This window comes from Streptopelia decaocto (genome assembly GCF_964273445.1).
Source record: "Streptopelia decaocto genome assembly, chromosome: 1".
Lineage (NCBI taxonomy): Eukaryota > Metazoa > Chordata > Aves > Columbiformes > Columbidae > Streptopelia > Streptopelia decaocto.
Genome location: NC_138663.1, coordinates 210,873,167 through 210,895,568, shown reverse-complemented (window position 1 = coordinate 210,895,568; position 22,402 = coordinate 210,873,167). Strand labels below are relative to the sequence as shown.

The window sequence follows — 22,402 nt, the reverse complement described above, 5'->3', positions numbered from 1 at the left end:
CAACCGCAAGACAAACACAGCAAAGCCTCTTGAGCTACTTCCCGCTCGGGCCAGGTGCCGGGGGGCGTTGGTGGCATTTGTCCCTGCGCCCCTGGAAAACCCCATCGGCACCACAGACCCGGCTCAGAATTCACAGTGGGCTCAGCCCCAAAGCCAGCAGCCCCCCCAGGGCTCCCCCAAACCCTCTGCCTTGGGTTTTGTGCACAAAACGAGGGTGTGGGAGATCAGGAATTGGTCGTGGAGCCGCTGCCGTCCCAGTGCTGCCAGTGCCAAGATTTCCAGCTCTACCCCAAGCTTTATTTTGGGGATTGGGGCTTGGCGTCACTGTCTGGGCTCAGGCATCGCAGCCGTGTTTAACCTCTGAATGCAGAAAGGCCCCTTTGGGCCAGCTAATCTCGCTGCAATTAAAGACATTAATTATGCCATTATTAACAGGTTAAGACATGCAAGAGACCGGGTCACCTGTGCTGCACCACAGCCTGTTTTGAAGGATGAGGACATTTACCGTCCTGGCCACTGGCCACTCCACAGGCCAGTCCCAAACCTGGCCAGTTTAAAAAGCAGAGACAAAGCCAAGGAGCCCAGCAGGACCCAAGAACATCCCCTTCCCATCCACCGCTGCGCCCTCGCCCTGTGGAAAACACATTTGGGACCTGCGGTACAAAAGGCCAAAGCTACAGCCGACAGCAGGAAGGAAGCAGGAAAAACTTCAGCATCACTGTCCGGAGCCCGGGGAGACTTTCGGGAACGTGTGAAGCCGGATGCCTCTGGCCGGGCTCGGGCCACGACCGCAACGTGTGCCCGCAGTTCCAGCGATGCTCCGCGGCGGGGAGGAAGCATCTCATGTCCTGGGGCTTCGATGCCACCAAGGGTTTGACCTTGGTGTCCCCTCGGCAGCACACAGGGAGCAGGTTTAGCCCATACAGCACCCCCTGGGCAGCCAGGGCAACGCACCAGCATGGAGAGGTGTCCCACAGATCCCCCCGACACCGACTTCACTCGGAGAAAAAGCAAACGCAACCGCGTTGGAAACCGCCACCTCCTTTAATTCCCCACCAGAAAAGCAGCACCCAGCCCGACTCAAAAATTACAGGGTTTTAGCACCAGAAAAACCCACTAGCCCATGTCACGAAGCTGCTAGCCACCCACGGAGGTCAACATTGGCTGATCCAAGTGGGGAAATGGTAAAATTTTCTCTTTGAAGACACTGCGAGCCTCAGCGGGCCACGATGAGAAAGGAGCTGCTCCTGCCCTCCCCGTCCCCACGGGGCTCAGCCGAGGTGGGTCTGCGGGACCGGGACCTGCCCGTGGGTCATACCCTGTCACCTCCTGCCAGACAGGAGCCGTAGCCTGGCCAGGATGTCCCCACGCTGCTCACACCAGGGCTCAGCAACTCCATGGGGACACCGGGGGGGGTTTCCAGCAGCTTTGGGGCCAGGCTGGCCGGCAGCGCTGCCCCATCGCAGCAGCGACGTGACCCTCGAAGCCACCAGCTCGCAGGGGACAAGGCGTCAGGGCCGGGCTCAGATCATGGAGACCCTGTTCTTGATGTAGATGTGGTACGGGTCGCTGCGCTTGTCCACTTTGCGGGAGCGGGTGTAGCCCAGGATGAGACTCCCCACCGTGGCGGCGAAGAGCGTCATGACGAAGAGGATGTACATGTAGGCGTTGTCGTTGCGGCCCGGGCGGGCGGCGCGGGTGCTGGCGTTGCGTGCGGCAGCGGCGGTGGTGGCCGGGCGGTCGGTGGGACAGAGGACAACCCCTTGCAGCGTCTGGTTCAAGGCATCAAGCACCATCTGGAGGCTTTGGTGCCAGGTCTCCGTCTGGTTGTTCTCCTCCATGTCCTCCTCCAGGCTGCGGGGAAGGACAGGGAGGCTCAGCCAGGGCTGTCCCTGTGGTGTCAGTGACCCTGGGACAATAGCAGGGATGTCCTGCTGGACCCAACAATGACCCCCAAATGGTCCTTGAAGCACATTCTCTGCCACACAGCAACAGTAGGACTGGGGGCTTTGTATTTGCAGCAGTTCCCTCCCCACATTTCACTCCTTCCACCAAGAGCTTTGGGGCGCTTGCCTGCCCCCCTCTCCTCCCCAGAGCTGGGGACAGTCAGGGACACAGCTGTCCTAGGGGATGGTTGAGTTCAAAGCCTGCGTCCCCCAGAGAAGTGGGGGGACAGTGGGCTTGCAGGGTGCAGAGCTGGCACCCAAGTGACCCCGGGGGCGTGATGTCTGGGGTCCCCAATCCTAAATAACCGATCCTGCCATGCATTGACCCCACTCACCCCCAGGGTGAGCAGAGACCCCCATTTTTTCCCCATTGGTCCCCACCCAGGGCCAGGAATGACAATCGCCCCGGCAGGGGGACACAGCTCCCCACGTGCCCCAGTGGACCCATCCCAAGGGGTCGCTGCCCCAAACCCCCCCGGGGACTTCCCGTAGGTCCCAGACCCCCATTGACCCCCCAGGGTCCCCACTGCCAGCCCACCCTGGAGCCCCATGTGCCCTCTGTGTCCTCATGCACCTTCACACCTGGCTGGAGCCTCTGAGTTGGGGCGCACGGGAAGGGACTTGGGGACACAGGCTCTTTCTCCCATGTGTGCCATCCTTCGGGACCCACCAGCCCCACAAACTGCCATTGTCCCCTGGGGCACAGCACACCCAGAGTCTTTCCCCCAAACTCCCGAGCACCCCAGCAGCTCTGCCCCGTGCACAGGCAGATTAACCCCCCCCCAAAATAAAGGGTCACCCCAAAACTCAGGGTGCAGCTTGCAGGCAGTGAGGAGGAGGAAGGGGCCGAGCAGCCACGAGCCCACAGGGATGGGCTCAGCCCCAAGTGTCTTCAAGGCTGAATTTGGGAGATTTAGGGCAATATTGGGGTTTATCCCAGGAGGGGAGGCGCAGCATGGGGGGACCCCATATTAGGGAGGGATGTAGGGGCTGGGGGGACAAAGGGGGGACCGGAGGGGTGGGAAGGGGGTTCGCACTCACCCGCGGTGCCCTCGCTGCTGCCAGGCTGCGCCGGGACTGGAGCATCGCGGGCAGGGATGCCGGCCAGGCTGGGAGTGCCGCGCAGCCTCCTCCCCTTCCCGGGGCAGAGCCACCTGCCAAAGCCACCCAGCCCCAGCGGGCCACCAGCCTGTCCCCAACCCGCAGGTCCCGCCACGGCCCTCTCACCCCAGCCGGATACCGGAGGCTTTTATAGGGCTGGGAGAGCCAGACCCTGCGTTTCCCTCCCGGCACACGCTGCCGGTCACGCTTTCCTGTCCCTCCTCTGTGTGTCATCGCCGTCCCCAAGCCCTCGCACTGGGCACCGAGCCTGCCCGGGGCACGTTCATCCCCGCTCACCATCCTCTGCCTCCATAAAATGGGGTTTTCCTCCCCCTTGCGCCTCCCAGCCCCACTGGTCCCTTTTGCCCACCCAAAATCCCGGGGGGGCTGCAGGGTGGGGGCAGAGAAACCCCAAAGCTCATGGGGCAGAACAAAGGCCTGGAGCAGCGGTGAGGGGCTGCAGGGGGGGCTCAGCTCCCTCTCTGAGCGGCGTGCGGGAACTTTATTAACCATTTTCCATTTCTCCTGAACGAAAAGTTATTAAAATCAGTTTTATCTGTGTCTACCTATAGGTTTGCATCCATAGGCAGGACCTCAGGGTGGCTGCACCGCTTCGCTGGGACGGCTCCTGCGAGCACACGCGGATCCTGCAGCCGGGGCGGCGATTTCGGAGGAGCCAACACCACCTGCACGGACCACAGTGACATCCCCAGCACTCGATCCCACACTGTGTGGCCCCACATGATCCAGAACGGCCGCAGACCCTCTCCTAGATCCTCCTCCCGCTCTCCCATCACATCAGCATCACTCCATAATTAACCATTTACAGCGTCTTATCAGTGACTTTTCCACCCGCCCCAACCCCCCAGTGAGGATTTCTCTGGGCACAGTGCAAGAAAAAGGTCGTTATTCTATCTTGGGGTAAATAAACAAAGGATCAGCAGCCGAAGTTCCCAGCAAGTCTTCTCATAGAAAATCTCCCTCTTTTTATGCAGCAGCGAGGGAAAAATGCTCAGTCAACCAGTCCCTCCTCCTCTTGTCCAAAGGGCTCGTGAGCGTTCACCCAAATTTTGGAATTTTGTGGGGAGACAGGCAGAAAAAACACACAAAAGTGCTTGTTTGGGCATTTCCCCAGCGGGCGACGGGGACGTGACACCCTCGGAGGTCTGAGCTGAGGGACAGAGACCCGTGGAGCTGGAGAGAGCAGCCCTGATGGAGTTTTGGCTGTTTAAGCGACAACCTGGACCTCTGTGTCGCCGTTCACGTGCTGTCTGCAGGTGAAGGCACCAGAACTTGTCCTGCAATCAAGCACCAGGCGGCTGCACCGAGGGTTTGCCGGAACACTCAGCCGCGGCGCCGCGGTTCTCCCGCTCCCCAGGATCTGAAAACACCAAGGTGCAGTCGAACACCTCCTGGAAGGAGTCGAGGAAAGGCTGGAGGACGTGGTCGACGGTGACGGGCCGGCCCAGCTCGCGGCTCAGCGACGTGACGCCTTTTCCCTCCAGCCCGCAGGGGACGATGTGGTCGAACCAGGTGAGGTCGGTGCAGCAGTTCAGCGCCAGCCCGTGCGAGGTGATGTGGTTCCCGCAGTGCACCCCTGCGGGGGCCCAAGCACCCACCCGGCAGCGCCAGTTTGTTTTATTAGTTTATTATATTTAGTGATGGCTCACTCCACCCCATCCCCGCATCCCACTGTCGGGGTTTCGGGTGGGCTTGGACAGGGGGCTGTGTTGAAAAGGGGAGTCTGGGCTGCAGGGCCCCGAGACGAGGCAACAGAGCCCAACTGGGGGTGCTGGGATCCAGGATGGGGTGCAGGATGTGGGGCTGTGGTACAGGGGAACAGCTCAGGGGCTGGGGACAAGACTGGGGACAAGGGGGCAGGGGACAGCGCTGAGGACCAGGTTGCAGGCACCGAGTTCTGGGTGCAAGGGCCAAGCTGCAGAAGGTGCAGTGCCCTGGTTTGGGGTGCGAGGGTCCAAAATTGTGCTGGCCCTCATACTCCTCCCTGCACACCCCCTGACGTGTGTACCCACCCCGGTGCCCATCTTCCCCATGCTGCACGTGTCCCAGTGCATCTCCCCAGCTGGTGCATCCTTCCTCAGTGCATTTTCCCCCCCGGTGCGTGCTCTCCCCCAGTGCATGTGTCCCCAGTGCATGTCCCCCTCATGCATGCCATGCTACCCCTGCTGCATGCCCCTTACCACTGTGTCACCTTTCCCAGTGCATGGCCCCCCCCAGCGCACAGCATCCCCTGGTGCTTTTCCCCCGGTGCATGCCCTCCCTCACTGCATGCCCCCCCGCTGCATGCTATTCCCACTCCGGTGCATGTCCCTCCCATGAATGTCACCCCTGGTGCATATCACCCCAGTGCATGACCCCCAGTGCATATCGCTGCTGCATGTCACCCCCCTCCGCTGCATGTTACCCCCGTGCACCCCCCTCCCACCCACTTGCATTTCCCCCTGTGCATGTCTCCCTCTCCCCCTGGTACACGTCACCCTGCAGTGCATGACCCCCAGTGCACACCCCTGGTGCATGTCCCCCCACTGCATTCCTTCCCCAATGCATGCCCCCCACTCTGGTACATGTCACCTCCATGGTGCATGACCCCCCCAGTGCACATCCCCGGTGTGTGTCCTCCCCCCAGTGCATGCCCCCCACCCTGGTACATGTCACCCCCCCAGCGCATGACCCCCAGTGCACATCCCCGGTGTGTGTCCTCCCCCCAGTGCATGCCCCCCACCCTGGTACATGTCACCCCCCCAGTGCATGACCCCCAGTGCACACCCCTGGTACATGTCACCCCCCCAGTGCATGACCCCCCCAGTGCACATCCCCGGTGTGTGTCCTCCCCCCAGTGCATGCCCCCCACCCTGGTACATGTCACCCCCCCAGTGCATGACCCCCAGTGCACACCCCTGGTACATGTCACCCCCCCCAGTGCATGACCCCCAGTGCACACCCCTGGTAAATGTCACTCCCCCCCAGTGCATGACCCCCAGTGCACACCCCTGGTACATGTCACCCCCCCAGTGCATGACCCCCAGTGCACACCCCTAGTGCATGTCCCTCCCCCGGTACATCCCCCCATCCATGCCGCCCCGTGCATTGCCCCCTCCGGTGCATGTTCCCCCCGGTGCACCCCTCCCACCCGGTGCACGACCCCCCAGTGCACACCCCTGGTGCATGTCCCCCCCCACCGCGTTCGGTGCATGTTCCCGCCGGTCCATGTCACCCACCCGGTGCATGCCCACCCGGTCCATGTGACCCACGCGGTGTATCACCCCCCAGTGCACACCCCTGGTGCATGTGCCCCCCGTCCGGTGCGTGTCCCCCCGGTCCATGTCACACACCCGGTGCGTGTCCCCCCGGTCCATGTCACCCACCCGGTCCATGTCCCGCCGGTTCATGTCACCCACCCGGTGCGCGTCCCCCCGGTGCGCGTCCCCCCGGTGCGCGTCCCCCCGGTGCGCGTCCCCCCGGTGCGCGTCCCCCCGGTGCGCGTCCCCCCGGTGCGCGTCCCCCCGGTGCGCGTCCCCCCGGTGCGCGTCCCCCCGGTGCGCGTCCCCCCGGTGCGCGTCCCCCCGCCCGCTCACCGATGGCGCACACTTTGCTGTCGCCCATCCAGACGCCGGTGAAGGGCGGCGGGAGGGCGCGGGCGGCGGCCAGGCCGAAGCGGCGGCACATCCGCACCACCAGCGCCTCCAGCGCCGCCACGTAGCCCCGCAACGGGAGGCGGCGGCGCCGCAGGTCGAGAACCGGGAAGGCGAGGAGCTGCCCGGGCCCGTGGAACGTGATGTGGCCGCCCCGCCGCGCCGCCAGCAGCCCCGCGCCCCGCGCCCGCAGCCGCGCCGCCGCCTCCGCCTCCGGGGCGCCCCGCAGCCCCCACACGTACACGGGCGCCGCCGGTTCGCTCAGCACCACGCTCTCCCCGGCGGTGGGAGCGGGGGTGGGAGCGGGGACGGGCCCGGGCCGCGCCGCCCGCGCCGCCGCCACGCAGCGCTCCTGCACCCGCAGCGCCTCGGGGTACGGACACAGCCCCAGGCGCAGCACCCGCACCGGGGCCCGGGACATGGCGGCGGGGAACGGGGCGCCGGGACCGGGACGAGGGGGAAGGGAGCGGGTTAGGCCGCGGCCGCCGGGGCCGCCGGGAGGGAGCGGGCGGGGCGGAGATCGGCGCGGGGGGGGCGGCGGGAACGGGGAAAAGGGGACGCGTACGGGGAGACAGGATGGAGGAGAGGGGACAGGGGACAGGGATGTGGAATGGGACAGAGATGGGGACTGGGGACAGGGGACAGAGACGGGGACAGGGGACAGGGATGGGGACAGGGTACAGGGATGGGGGACAGGGATGGGGACAGGGATGGGGAATGGGACAGAGATGGGGACAGGGGACAGGGATGGGGACAGGGGACAGGGATGGGGACAGGGTACAGGGATGGGGGACAGGGATGGGGAATGGGACAGAGATGGGGACAGGGGACAGAGATGGGGACAGGAATGGGGACAGGGATGTGGAATGGGACAGAGATGGGGACTGGGGACAGAGACGGGGACAGGGGACAGGGATGGGGACAGGGTACAGGGATGGGGGACAGGGATGGGGAATGGGACAGAGATGGGGACAGGGGACAGAGATGGGGACAGGAATGGGGACAGGGATGTGGAATGGGACAGAGATGGGGACAGGGGACAGAGACGGGGACAGGGGACAGGGATGGGAACAGGGTGCAGGGATGGGGGACAGGGATGGGGACAGGGATGTGGAATGGGACAGAGATGGGGACTGGGGACAGGGGACAGGGATGGGGACAGGGGACAGGGATGGGGACAGGGGACAGGGATGGGGACAGAGATGGGGACAGGGATGTGGAATTGGGACAGGGATGGGGACAGGGATGTGGAATGGGGACAGAGATGGGGGACAGGGATGTGGAATGGGGACAGAGATGGGGGACAGGGATGTGGAATTGGGACAGAGATGCAGGACAGGGGACAGGGATGTGGAATTGGGACAAGGATGGGGACAGGGATGTGGAATTGGGACAGAGATGGGGGACAAGGGACAGGGATGGAGGGGACAGAGGACGGGGAGAGGGGGATGGAGACAGAGATGGGGTACAGGGGACAGAGGTGGGGACAAGGGGCAGGGATGGGGACAGAGATTGGGACAAGGCACAGGGATGGGGACAGAGGATCGGGAGAGGGGGATGGAGACAGAGATAGGGGACAGAGGATAGAGATGGAGGACAAGGATGGGGGCAGAGATGGGGACAGGGATGTGGAATGGGGACACAAATGGGTTGGGCACATAGACGGGGGACAAGGGACAGGGATGGAGGAGACAGGATGGGGAGAGGGGGATGGAGACAGAGATGTAGGACAGGAGACAGGGATGTGGGGGATAAGGAATGGGGAGAGGGGGACAGAGGATAGAGATAGGGGACAGGGTAGTGGGGACAGAGATGAGGGATAGGGGCAGGCACGGTGGATGGGGACAGGGGGCTGGAGGACAGGGGACAGGGATGGGGGGATGTGGATAGAGGAGAAGGGACAGACATGGAGGACAGGACAGGCACGGGATGGGGACAGAGATGGAAGAGAGGGGACAGGGATGGGGGGCTGGGGACAGGCGTGGGGATGGGGACAGAGATGGAGGAGAGGGGACAGGCCAGATGGAGGAGAAGGGACAGGGCTGGGGGATGGGGATAGGAGACAGGGGAAAGGGGACAGAGATTGAGGATAGGGGACAGGAACAGAGGATGGAAGACAGAGGGGACAGAGATGGAGGACGGGATGGGGACAGGGGAAAGGGGACAGATGGAGAACAGGGGACATGGATGGGGGGATAGGGGATGGGGACAAGGGGATGGAGACAGGGATAGGGGCATAGGAGACAGGTGGATGTCAGACAGGGGACAGGGATGAGGGTTAGGGGAGAAGGGACAGAGATGGAGGACAGGATGGGGATGAGGGGATGGGGACAGAGTTGGGGGAGAGGGGACAGGGATGGAGGGGACAGGGATGGGGACAAAGGACAGATGGAGGATAGGGGACAGGGATGAGGGATAGGGACAGAGGGTGGAGGACAGGGGACAGAGATGGGGGGATAGGGAATGGGGACAGAGGGTAGAGGGCAGGGGACAGAGATTGAGAACAACGGACAGGCACAGGGGATAGGGACAGAGATGGAGGACAGGGGGAGAGGTGACAGATACAGAGGTTGGAGGACAGTGGGGACAGAGATGGAGGACAGGGGATGGGGACAGAGATGGAGAACAGGGGGACAGGGGATGGTTGTTTGTGGCCGGGGAATGGGGGACAGTGCCTGGGGACATGGGACATGGCCTGAGACAGGGTATCGGGGATGGGGTCTGTGGTGGGAGATAAAAGACAGGGGACAGGAGGTTGGGGACAAGGGATCATGCCTGGGGACAGAGGTTAGAGATAGGGGACAGGGCCTGGAGAGGGGTGCAAGGCACAGGGTGTCACCTCAAGGTCGTGGATTGTAAATAGAGTTATTGTACCGCTGATCTGTGCTGCAATTAGTCACCCTGCGGCTTTGAAAGCGATAAGACATTCCCACCTTAACATTTTATTACAAATGTCAAAAATACGCCAGTCTGGTCGCACCAGTAATGAGTCAACCATTAAAACCGCAGCAAACCGTTCCCAACCCGCGGTCCTTCCGACTTAGCGACCGGATTAAGCGTGTGAAAGTAGGTTTTGATTTTATAGGGCAATCGACTGTGTTAATAAACTTGTTTTTAGCCAAAATACGGCTCGCTGGTAATCTACCCTCGGTCGCTGCAGGTCATTCCGCTGTCGTTCAATGGCTTGGACCTCTGTGCGGGTATTTGCAAGGAGGGGAAGTGCTTCCCTGTGTTTACTGATTTTCTTGATATACAGGAACGAGTACTGTGATGGTTTATAAAATTAATAACAACCTGGGAAAAAAACAAATGGGGAAAAACCACCCTAAACTTCACCAGGTCATGGTGTATTTGGAGCAGGACCATCTCACTTTGGGTGCGATCATCACCTCGACCACCCATTCCAGAAAAGCTGCTCGGGGTCTCTGCCCTTGGCAGGAGAGACTTATATTTTGCACCAACATTTTGTATGTATATCAAGTTATTTCCTTTCTTTTTTTTTATGATTAAACATCAACTTCTTGCTGGAGATCAAAGCCAAACGCTCTTCCTTTTTGGCTGGCGGCGGCGCTGCCTGCGTAAGATGGGGAGAGCTGTGTGTAACAGGCCCGGGATCCTCGTCAATAAGACGGCAGAGACCAGCGCGGTTGCGTCGTCGGGGTATTTACTGTCGATATCCTGCTTTTGAAGCAGGGAGGAAATTTGTATGGACGGAAGCCACGGATGGCTCATGTTTTATCCTTCTGTTGGTGTTTAAATATCCTTTTTGTTGTTATTTTTCTGCGTGGTAGGATAATTTGCTGTTCGCTCGTACCTTTTCCTTTCGGTACCTTCAACGTTAGCTGAGTTTCTTGAATTCTCACCAATTCCTTTGATTGCAAACCTCATTTTTCTGGCACGAGAGGCTCCCTCGGGGAACTTTAGAGCTGAAGCAAGTCAGGGCTTTAATAGCAGGAAGGGGAGGGGAGGACAAAGGTGGCGGCCGTGGAACAGGTGCCTGGCAAGAGGGACCATCACAGCTCTCAGAGAGCCACAAACGGATGCCAAGGGCAATATCTTGGCTGCAGGGAAGTCCGGGACAAAATTCCTGTTGGTTTTGGCAAGGTTGGGGTGTCACAGAGAGGTGACAAAGTAATTTCTCTTTTATTCAAGCAAACTGTACTGTGGGTTTCCCTGGGGGTGGTGCTGGAAAGCCTTAAGTTATTGATTCATTTTTCCTTGGTTATTTTTTTCTGCAGGTTCCTGTGCGATGCCTTGGAATGGGCAACCAACCTCTTCACACAAGACACCGGCATCGCCCAAGCCACAGTGTCACAGTATCACAGTATGTTTGGGATTGGAAGGAACCTCAAAAGATCATCTGGTCCAATCCCCCTGCTGGAGCAGGAACGCCCAGGTGAGGTCGCACAGGAACATGTCCAGGTGGGTTTTGAATGTCTCCAGAGAAGGAGACTCCACAACCTCCCTGGGCAGCCTGGGCCAGGCTCTGCCACCCTCACTGAGAAGAAGTTTTTTCTAAAATCTAAGTGGAACCTCTTGTGTTCCAGCTTGATCCCATTACCTCTTGTCCTATCATTGTTTGCCACCGAGAAGAGCCTGGCTCCATTCTGGTGGCACTCACCCTTTATATATTTATAAACATTAATAAGGTCACCCCTCAGTCTCCTCTTCTCCAAACTAAAGAGACCCAGCTCCCTCAGCCTTTCTTCATAAGGGAGATGCTCCACTCCCTTCAGCATCTGTGTTGTCCTACGCTGGACTCTCTCCAGCAGTTCCCTGTCCTGCTGGAACTCAGGGGCCACAACTGGACACAATATTCCAGGTGTGGTCTCCCCAGGGCAGAGCAGAGGGGCAGGAGAACCTCTCTGACCTACTGACCACCCCCTTCTAACCCACCCCAGGTACCATTGGCCTTCCTGGCCACAAGGGCCCAGTGCTGGCTCATGGTCATCCTGTTGTCCACCAGGACCCCCAGTCCAAGCAGCAGCTGCCAGTCCTGCAGTTGTTCGGAAGGGCAAACATCTCCATGACATCGTATTCCATAATAAATCTTTCCCTGATGACGCTGGGAGGGAACGAGTTGGGTTGAGATCGCCAGTTCATTCAGGCAGGATCTCAGACCCAGAGCCAGAACTGCTCCTGACTCCCCTGATCTCTTCATCAACCCCAAGAAACACCCTCCCAAGTCTGTGACAAAGGCGAAGAAAAACAAAGAGACACACGTGTGAGGCCATGGGGTCAGAGCTGGTGTGAGTTTCTGCTTCTCTTGGTGCTGGTCGTCATCTTTTGACCCATCTCGGAGTTGATGTAGAGGGCAACTCCGCTTCTCTGAGCTTCCTGTGATGCTGGGAGCTGGTGTTTCCACTCACAAAGCTTGGGTGCATCGTTTGGCTTTCACTGGCCGTGTTGAAGATGCTCTTGTATCTGGTTTGTCCTCAACTGCTGGCCAGTCACCCTGCCAGAGGTCACCCTGTCCTCTGGTCAACCAGCCCAAATTCACAGACCTGCCAAAACCATCCTGGTTGGGTTAAACACTCATCTCAGCTTGTTTTTAAGAAGGATCCTGGGGTCCCTCAGCACAGGACACACATGGACCTGCTGGAGAGGGGCCAGAGGAGCCCCAGGAATGATCCAAGGCTGGAACAGCTCTGCTGGGGGACAGGCTGAGAGAGCTGGGGTGTTCAGCTGGAGAACAGAAGCTCCGGGGAGACCTTAGTGCGGCCTTTAAAGGCGCCGAGAAGAAAGATGGGGACAGACTTTAGAGCAGGGCCTGTTGTGATAGGACAAGGGGTGATGGTTTTAAACTAAAGGAGGGAGATTCAGGCCGGACGTGAGGAAGAAATTGTTGGCCCTGAGGGTGGTGAGAGCCTGTCCCAGGTTGGCCAGAGAGGTGGTGGATGAACCATCCCTGGAGACATCCCAGGCCAGGCTGGACGGGGCTCTGAGCAACCTGAGCTGGTGAAGATGTCCCTGCTCATGGCAGGGGTGGCGCTGGGGGAGCTGGGAAGGTCCTTCCAACCCAAACTATTCTGTGATTGTGTGAAAATGAGCACAAACTGGACAGGGATGGAAGTTATGAAAACAGAGTGTGCTCATGGCTCACCCAGAAGAGCTCGGTGCCTCCATCCTGATGGGTGAAGTTCTTCTCACCCCACTCCCAGCATCTTCATTTTTATCTTTATCCAACATGAATTTTGAGCTGCCTTTGGTTTGATCCTGTTCTCTTCGTGCTCTGTGCAAAGAAATGTGAAAAGTGACAGTTGGGATGGTAAAAATCGCTATTCCTTCTGTCTTCTCTTTCTGCTGCCAAAAACCTGCCAGTTCAGAATGTTTCTCAGTGATTAATCTCCAAAGAGAAGCTATTTCTACTTTGAACCCATTATGTCTTTTAAAAGGGCTTATTGCAGACACCAGAGTGGGAAAATCTTTAATTCCCGCTGTCAGGGATGAGACCTGGTGCTTTTGCTTTTGGTGACAAGGAGATGAACCCGTTATGTGTCCATCCAGGAGCTGCAGCCGCAATAAGGGAACCCGGTTTGAGATGACATCTCAGACATCCGCTCCTTTTTTAATGCCACACATTGGTTTGTGACAGTTGTAGCCAGGAGAGGTATGAGCTGTGGCAATCTGAGACCCAGATTAGGCAGGAGTCATTTTCTTAGACCTACACATCGTTTGCTGCACAGATTTTGGGCGTTAATTAAGCTTTGTGCGTCTCCTTTATTCATGTGTGAGGTGGGAATGATTGTGCTTGTGTTTATTTGTTAAATGCTTTTAGATTCCGAACAGAAATAACGTTGTTTATCAGTGCTTGGTATCTTTAAAGCCTTTTTAAACTCAAAAGCATTAATGTCCAGGCATTAACGAGGGTCCTATCCTTTTCTTCCATATCGGAGACCTGCTGCTTCTCTCATTTCCGTGCTGCAAAGCGAGTACCACGGAGGTTCGTAGGGTCATAATTCAGGTTAGAAAGGACACTGGGAGGATTCGGGTCCAACCTCCTGCTCAAAGCAGCAGCAGCTCTGAGGTCAGCATAGAGAGCAGTGTAGGGGAAAGGGACCTGGGGGTCCTGGGGACAGCAGGGTGACCATGAGCCAGCACTGGGCCCTTGTGGCCAGGGAGGCCAATGGTACCTGGGGTGGGTTAGAAGGGGGTGGTCAGTAGGTCAGAGAGGTTCTCCTGCCCCTCTACTCTGCCCTGGGGAGACCACACCTGGAATATTGTGTCCAGTTGTGGCCCCTGAGTTCCAGCAGGACAGGGAACTGCTGGAGAGAGTCCAGCGCAGCCACCAAGATGCTGAAGGGAGTGGAGCATCTCCCGTGTGAGGAAAGGCTGAGGGAGCTGGGGCTCTGGAGCTGGACAAGAGGAGACTGAGGGGTGACCTCATTCATGTTTACAGATATCTAAAGGGTGAGTGTCAGGAGGATGGAGCCAGGCTCTTCTGGTGACAACCAATGATAGGACAAGGGGTAATGGGTTCAAACCGGAACACAGGAGGTTCCACTTAAATTTGAGAAGAAACTTGTTCCTGGTGAGGGTGGCAGAGCCTGGCCCAGGCTGCCCAGGGAGGTTGTGGAGTCTCCTTCTCTGCAGACATTCCAACCCGCCTGGACACCTTCCTGTGTAACCTCATCTGGGTGTTCCTGCTCCATGGGGGGATTGCACTGGATGAGCTTTCCAGGTCCCTTCCAACCCCTGACATTCTGGGATTCTGTGAAACCTCCAAGAACATCGATGCTCAACCTGCCCGGGGTTCCCTCCCGCTGCTCAACCATCCACATGGACAAAAAGCTTCTCCTTATGTCCCATCTAAACCTCTCTTGTTCTAATTTATGCCCATCTAGTTCCCTCAGAATACGAAGCAGGTTTGGGTGAGATCAGAACCGGATCCCATGGCATTTTCATAAGCAGAAAATAAATCCTTGGCTAAGAACTTCAATAATCTCTTTTTTACCCTCAAGCCAATCTGTGATACCAAAACAAACACTGTACCCTGAATGTGGAAAGTGTAATTTTACAGTTACCAGGCGTGTTAAACCAGGTCAGGAAATCATTCAGAAATCTCAAAGCAGGAAACTTGAAGGAGGAAGAAACAAAAGATGAAAAGAGCCTTTCAAAATAATTTAAAATTATGAGTGATGGATTAAGACCTACACACTCCTTCCATAAAACCAACACAAATGTCAATCCGGGAGAGCAAAAAGTGGCAGAGTGAGAACAGCTACAGTGAAAGGAAGAAAAAGAGAGGACAAGAGAGTGTGTGGAACTGCAGGAGGAAGAGGATGTGTATGATTTTGTTACCAGCAAAACAAAGCCCATGCTAGCTGAGTGACGCGTTGTTGTGAGCGTGGGGAACACTCCGGCAGCCCGCGCGGCCACGTGCGTCACCTGCAGTTGTTTTAACACTTGTTTCCTTCCCCAACCTTTGCCAGGTAAAAAGCTGTTGCATTTAAGTGAGGATCTGTATCCTCATGGAGTTCTCATGCAGCGAGTGATTTCGCCCGGAGGAAGGTGAACTGATAAATGTGGTTGTTGTTGGGTGGCATCGCTGTGTGACCTCCCCAGCCTGCAGTTCTGCTTTGGGATTTTACGCCTGTTGGAGCTGTGCAAGGGCGCAATTGCTTCTGGGATCACACAGATCTGTCCACCCAAAACTCAGGTATTTCTTCACAACTGGTTATTTTTTAGCTTGCTCAGCTCAACTGTCTGAGGTTCACGAAGGCCAAGTGCCGGGTCCTGCCCTGGGGTCACAGCAACCCCAGGCAGCGCTACAGGCTCGGGGAAGAGCGGCTGGAAAGTGCCCGGCGGAAAAGGAGCTGGGGGTGTTGGTGCCAGCGGCTGAACATGAGCCAGCGTGTGCCCAGGTGGCCAAGAGGCCACCAGCATCCTGGCTGGTACCAGCACTGGGGTGGCCAGCGGGACCAGGGCAGTGACCGTCCCTGTGCTGGGACCTGGGGAGGCCAAACCACCAATCCTGGGGGCAGTTTTGGGACCCTCATCCAAGACTCAAAACAGCAGCCCCAGGGGCACCAAAATCACCTCAAAACACAAAATGGCGGCCAGAGGGGTGGTGGGATCACCTCACAAGAAAGGCCTTGAGGTGCTGGAGCGAGCTGAGAGAAGGGAACGGAGCTGGTGAGGGGCTGGAGCACAAGTGTGATGGGAGCGGCTGAGGGACCTGGGGGGTTCAGCTGGAGAACAGGAGCTGAGGGGAGACCTTCTGATCTCTGAACTGCCTGAAAGGAGCTTGGAGCCAGGGGGGTCGGGCTCTGCTCCCCAGGAACAAGCGCCAGGAGCAGAGGAAACGGCCTCGAGTTGCGCCAGGGGAGGCTGAGGTTGGATGTGGGGAACAATTTCTTCCCCAAAGGGCTGTGGGGCATTGGAACAGGCTGCCCAGGGCAGTGCTGGAGTCACCATCCCTGGAGGGCTGGACAGACGGACATGAGGTTCTCAGGACATGGGGCAGGGACAGGGGTGGGGGAACAGCTGAACTCGATGATCTTGATGGTCTTTTCCAACCAAAATGATTCTGTGGTTTGGTTTTCCGGATGCAGTTCACAGCGTGGCTGCCCCAATGGTGGCGCTGACGGCGAGGAGGAGTCGGTGGGCAGTGGGACACAGGCTGGAACAGAACCTGGTTTGTTTTGCTGTGCAGCTCCAGGGCTGCCAGGCAAGCGCGGTGCCCAACTGTCACCTGCTGACGCGGACGGGGAATTGCATGAGAAAAGGGGATTTTGGCAATACGGTGCCCACGTCTCCATAGGCGGTCGTTATGCTCACAAGCCGCATCGGCTCTCGATATTTGGCCATTTGCAAGCTCTGTCGGCGTACATCACCCCTCTCACGAGTGTCATGGGTTTTTTTTCAGAATTGCTGTTTCTTTTTCAACTCTGTTATGGGTTTTTTCCCCCAAATCTACTAACCAACCTTTTTTGGAAGGTGAATCTCAGTAGCAGCTGAGTAAAGGAGTATGGAGACATCAAAGAACCCGTCTTCAGCCTGTTCCCAGAGCTCAGATCATGTAGTGCAAGAGATAGCTTGACTTTCCTTATTATTTGTCAACCGTTTTATAAGATTTGGAGGAGGGAAGGAACAGAATCACAGAATCCCAGAATGTCAGGGATTGGAAGAGACCTGGAAAGCTCATCCAGTGCAATCCCCCCATGGAGCAGGAACACCCAGATGAGGTTACACAGGAAGGTGTCCAGGCGGGTTGGAATGTCTGCACAGAAGGAGACTCCACAACCCCCCTGGGCAGCCTGGTCCATTGTTCTGTCACCTTCACCAGGAAGAAGTTTCTTCTCATATTTAAGTGGAACCTCCTGTGTTCCAATTTGTACCCATTACCCCTTGTCCTGTCACTGGTTGTCACCGAGAAGAGCCTGGCTCCATCCTCCTGACACTCACCCTTTCCATATTGATCCCCATGAGTGAGTTACCCCTCAGTGTCCTCTTGTCCAGCTCCAGAGCCCCAGCTCCCTCAGCCTTTCCTCACACGGGAGATGCTCCACTCCCTTCAGCATCTTGGTGGCTGCGCTGGACTCTCTCCAGCAGTTCCCTGTCCTGCTGGAACTGAGGGGCCACAACTGGACACAATATTCCAGGTGTGGTCTCCCCAGGGCAGAGCAGAGGGGCAGGAGAACCTCTCTGACCTACTGACCACCCCCTTCTAACCCACCCCAGGCACCATTGGCTTCCTGGCCACAAGGGCCCAGTGCTGGCTCATGGTCACCCTGCTCTCCCCAGGACCCCCAGGTCCCTTTCCCCTACACTGCTCTCCAACAGGTCATTCCCCAACTTACACTGGATCCTGGGGTTGTTCCTGCCCAGATTCAAGACTCCACACTTGCCCTTGTTCTAGTTCATTACATTTCTCCCTGCCCAACTCTCCAGCCTGTCCAGATCTCTGATGGCAGCACAGCTTCCAGTGTCAGCCACTCCTCCGGGCCCGTTTTCTCCCCCTGGGCTCTCTATGTAACATGGTTGAGCTGACACTGAGGATTTTGCTCCCAATATCTCCTTCCCGTCTTGCTTCCGGGATGCTGTAGTCTTGCACTGCCCTGGATTTTGGGGAGATGCTTTCCTGCACATTCCCATCTCTACTTTGTCAGTAGCCGTTCTTCAGAGGATTTTCATTATTTCCTAGCGGTTACTCTTGTTTATCTTCTTTAATAGCCCATCTGCTTGTGGAAACAGATCCACAGAGCTGCTAGAAAACAAGCTGTTCTGCCTCAGCTCCTTCTGTACCCGTCCTGCTGTTGAATAAATGTCAAATACTCCACACTGAGGCACACTAATTATCGCGAAATAAAAGATATCAAGAACAGGAGTCCATAGGGGAATTATGCCATCAATCTCCCCCTGCAAACAGCCCCGAGAACATGCTCGGAATATGAGATGTGGGTGTTAGTTAATAAGCTGAAGTCAGGAATGTCAGTAACTAGAGTGACTCAATGCGGGAAATTTGTCATGACGCTTTCAAAGATGTTCATGCCAGTTATCTTTGTTTGGATGTGATAACATGTAATTGGGAGCAGCAGAGATTAAATTCTTCTGGCTTGTTGCATTCCCAGATGGCTACACATGCCTTTTTCTATTATTACACACTGCTTAAACCTGGCATTTTTGTTTTTGAGAATGGATTCTTGATACAAAAGTACAAGGAATCTTGGCAGAAAGGACCGTGCAAGGTATAAAAGTGAATCTATCTGAGTTGAGAGAAGGGAACTGAGCTGGTGAGGGGCTGGAGCACAAGTGTGATGGAGCGGCTGAGGGACCTGGGGGGTTCAGCTGGAGAACAGGAGCTGAGGGGAGACCTTCTGATCTCTGAACTGCCTGAAAGGAGCTTGGAGCCAGGGGGGGTCGGGCTCTGCTCCCCAGGAACAAGCGCCAGGAGCAGAGGAAACGGCCTCAAGTTGCGCCAGGGGAGGTTGAGGTTGGATGTGGGGAACAATTTCTTCCCCAAAGGGCTGTGGGGCATTGGAACAGGCTGCCCAGGGCAGTGCTGGAGACACCATCCCTGGAGGGTTGAAAATACACATAGATGAAGTTCCATACAGGGGGTAGTGCCAGGGGTGGGTTGGACTCAATGATCTTGAGGGTCTCTTCCAACCAAACTAATTCTATGATTCTGTTCGATGATTTCCCGTCATGAAGACACGTTGCACTGTGACACACCACAAACCACGTGAGCGGACTGGGAACCAGCTCCACATCAAGACATTAAATTCAGGTGTCTCCACATTTGCTGGGTGTCTAAAACTCTCTGTGTCCACAGTGGAGACACAACCAGCAGTGCCGGGGGTGATTTGGGTGATTAAAACCAACAGCAACGGGCTGTCAACAGTCACGCTGCTGTTCTACACTGGTTGTCAAGCGGAGACGTGTTCCTGCTCATATATCCTTCTTCCAACTGAAACTTGTCTTAGTAGTTTCTTAAATGCTTCTCCCTTGTTGCCATTATTGCTGCCTCATTCCTTGAGCATCTCAAGATATTTTTATTGTGAACACGCGTAGAAAATATAATAGAAAAGCCAATTAAGCCACGCAAAAACATGCATCTGTCTCAAATGCAGCTGTCTGGATGATAACAATTTATGGACTTTGTACTGAGTGTGACCCTTGCAAGCCTATAAGGAAATTTATCTTCTTAGCTTTCCTCAGTGATTTTAAAGGGCTTTTCCAACATAAATGATTCTATGATTCTCTTATTCTAATTCCCGCTGTTTTTCTGATGGTGTTTGGTCTTCCAGCTATGCTTTTTAATTTTCTATAATTAAGGAAGGAGTCATTGCCTTGACAAGTTTCCTACTGAAAAGACGCCGCTAATTCCACCTTGTTATTTGTAATTCGTCTTGGTGGCAGAAAGGCAAAGAGGGAGGCTCTGTATCTCCATATATATATATATATATATATATATATCTATCTATATCTATATATCTGTCTTACGACTTTCATTTCATAACTGAAATCCTCCACTTCTGCCCAGACAGGATTCATTTCTGCTCAAAACCTGGATATTCAGAATTGCAGTTGACGTGGCTTCACCAACCTCATCGCCTTTTATGAGGACATAACGAGGTGGATGGATGATGGCAGAGCGGTGGACGTGATCTCCCTTGGCTTGAGTGAGGCATTTGACACAGTGTCCACAGCATCCTCACAGCTGAACTGAGGGAGTGCGGGCTGGACGATCGGGTAGTGAGGTGACTGTGAACTGGCTGAAGGGAAGAAGCCAGAGAGTCGTGGTCAATGGGGCAGAGTCCAGTTGAGGCCTGGATCTAGTGCAGTGCCTCAGGGGGCAGTGCTGGGCCGGTGTTATTCAATATATTCATCAGTGATTTGGACGAGGGTATAGAGTGACTGTCAGCAAGTTTGCTGGTGACACCAAGCTGGGAGGAGTGGCTGACACGCCAGAGGCTGTGCTGCCATCAGAGACCTGGACAGGCTGGAGAGCTGGGCGGGGAGAAATGTAATGAACTAGAACAAGGGCCAAGTGTAGAGTCTTGGATCTGGGCAGGAACAACCCCAGGTTCCAGTGTAAGTTGGGGAATGACCTGTTGGAGAGCAGAGTAGGGGAAAGGGACCTGGGGGTCCTGGGGACAGCAGGGTGACCATGAGCCAGCACTGGGCCCTTGTGGCCAGGAAGCCAATGGTACCTGGGGTGGATGAGAAGGGGGTGGTCAGTAGGTCAGAGAGGTTCTCCTGCCCCTCTGCTCTGCCCTGGGGAGACCACACCTGGAATATTGTGTCCAGTTGTGGCCCCTGAGTTCCAGCAGGACAGGGAACTGCTGGAGAGAGTCCAGCGCAGCCACCAAGATGCTGAAGGGAGTGGAGCATCTCCCGTGTGAGGAAAGGCTGAGGGAGCTGGGGCTCTGGAGCTGGACAAGAGGACACTGAGGGGGGTCTCATTAATATTTACAGATATCTAAAGGGTGAGTGTCAGGAGGATGAAGCCAGGCTCTTCTTGGTGACAACCAATGGTAGGACAAGGGGTAATGGGTTCAAACTGGAACACAGGAGGTTCCACTTAAATTTGAGAAGAAACTTGTTGGGGGTGAGGGTGGCAGAGCCTGGCCCAGGCTGCCCAGGGAGGTTGTGGAGTCTCCTTCTCTGCAGACATTCCAACCCGCCTGGACACCTTCCTGTGTAACCTCATCTGGGTGTTCCTGCTCCATGGGGGGATTGCACTGGATGAGCTTTCCAGGTCCCTTCCAATCCCTGACATTCTGGGATTCTGTGATTATTATGAGTGCTCTGGCTCAGTTTCTGCTGGTCCTGATGGTTTTGGCTGCGGGCAGCTCTAAATGCAAGACATTTTGTCACTAACAAGCGAATCCTTTATAGTGCTTTGAAAAAAATTAACATTTTGGAGTCAGGATACTTGGGCTTTACACCTGGGAGTATTGAAAGGTTCTTGGACAAATCACATAATTTCTCTACTTCTTCAAAGGGGAACAGAGGTTTAATGTCCTGTTTCTCAGAGCTACATATGAGAGTACTGCACATCCTAAAAGAAAGAGAATTATAAGACCTTTTAAGGGAATTGTCTCACAGTATTTTCAGTTGCTGTGTTAAGATTCATATACCGTACCTTAAGCAAGTACAAGGTTAGATGTCTAAAAATCTGAGATAATTGCGCTACACTAATTTTCTAGGTATTGAAGAAAAACAGGCTTCTCCAGGGGTTAATATTCATATCAAAAGAGGTGTCCTAGATGGGTTTAAAGAGCTGCCCCCTGGAAGCGCTTCAAACATCTCCAGTTGTGCAAGAGAAATCCCAGATGTGTATTTTTCAGCGTCTGTCAGTTTGCTGCATTACAATGAGATTATTTCTCTTGTTCCTGTTTTTCCTTCTATTCAAATTTAATTTAAAACGTCCGTATTCTTGCTGAGAAGGTGTCAGGGAATAGGCTGCCTGAGCTTGTTGTGTCCTGCTTCTTATAGAACTTGGTTGGAAACTGCTTGTATAGAATAATGTTTGCTTGGGGTAACTTCTGCAAGCTGTGAACCTTCGAACTTTCTGCTTCTTTAAGATAAAGTTAAGTGAAGTAAGTACTTTGTTAAGTGAAAAAGGCCTCAGAGTCTTCAGGCTGGGAGATAACGGGAGCTGTATCCCTGGAGATAAGGAAAGGAACAGAACGGCCTCCAACAAGAATGGGGTATTTTTGTTTGCCGAGAACTTATTTTCTCCAGTTGCAGGCGCAAAACAGCGACGGGAGGTCAGAGCTTTAATTGGTGGCCCACCTGATGAAAATTAAGAGATGGATGAAGAATGGGGAGACCCCAGACTCTAATTTTGCAATTAGCCCGGAGTGACACACGGGGGTGGAGGGATAATTATACACCTTTTTTTCCTGCTGATTTTTCATTTCTTTCACTTATCAGCCACTATATTTCAAGTGCTGCTGGACAGGAACGTGTTTTGCCCAAGGACTTGCTTCACAAAGATGAAATTGCATGACAACTCTTCACCAGCTGCAGGTAGAACCGGAGACGTCAAGAACAACCAGCAAGTCCCAGAATCTGCAAAAGAATCATTGCGGTATGCAGATAATGATTTTGACCTTTCTTCTGCTCCTTTTGAAACCAGAAAGAACGTCTCTGACTTCAGGGAGTGAAAGGCTCGTGCTAATTAAATGTGTAATTCGCAGTATCATTAACGTTAAGGCTGGTGTCATGACCTTGGGTACCCAGAAGATC

The 22,402-nt window shown here is 55.6% G+C and overlaps 3 protein-coding genes across 3 annotated transcripts; 1 reads left to right on the top strand and 2 right to left on the bottom strand.

The window, feature by feature from the left end:
* Positions 1-586: 586 nt before the first annotated feature.
* On the bottom strand, positions 587-3,158 carry KCNE3 (potassium voltage-gated channel subfamily E regulatory subunit 3). Its single transcript, XM_082053499.1, has 2 exons — positions 2,988-3,158; positions 587-1,854 (listed from the first exon to the last, which is right to left on the bottom strand). The coding sequence occupies exon 2, from the start codon at positions 1,839-1,841 to the stop codon at positions 1,524-1,526; it is 318 nt and encodes a 105-aa protein (XP_081909625.1). The 5' UTR covers positions 1,842-1,854; positions 2,988-3,158; the 3' UTR covers positions 587-1,523.
* Positions 3,159-3,937: 779 nt separating this feature from the next.
* On the bottom strand, positions 3,938-7,191 carry LIPT2 (lipoyl(octanoyl) transferase 2). The gene is made up of 2 exons (XM_082056419.1): positions 6,644-7,191; positions 3,938-4,644 (listed from the first exon to the last, which is right to left on the bottom strand). The coding sequence occupies exons 1-2, from the start codon at positions 7,119-7,121 to the stop codon at positions 4,352-4,354; spliced, it is 771 nt and encodes a 256-aa protein (XP_081912545.1). The 5' UTR covers positions 7,122-7,191; the 3' UTR covers positions 3,938-4,351.
* On the top strand, positions 6,844-22,402 carry LOC309435347 (uncharacterized protein; the record flags this gene model as incomplete). The annotated part of the gene is made up of 4 exons (XM_082043488.1): positions 6,844-7,073; positions 10,939-11,096; positions 18,337-18,390; positions 22,088-22,402. 4 exons carry the CDS (start codon positions 6,844-6,846, stop codon positions 22,318-22,320), a joined length of 675 nt encoding a protein of 224 aa, XP_081899614.1. The 3' UTR covers positions 22,321-22,402.

What these genes read in the sequence shown, in the direction of transcription:
- KCNE3 (XM_082053499.1), bottom strand. Translation starts at nt 1,841, where the DNA reads ATGGAGGAGAACAACCAGACGGAGACCTGGCACCAAAGCCTCCAGATG.
- LIPT2 (XM_082056419.1), bottom strand. Translation starts at nt 7,121, where the DNA reads ATGTCCCGGGCCCCGGTGCGGGTGCTGCGCCTGGGGCTGTGTCCGTAC. An exon ending in CAGCAAAGTGTGCGCCATCG is followed by an intron (nt 4,645 to 6,643) that starts GTGAGCGGGCGG and finishes GGGCCCCCGCAG; the next exon opens with GGGTGCACTGCGGGAACCAC.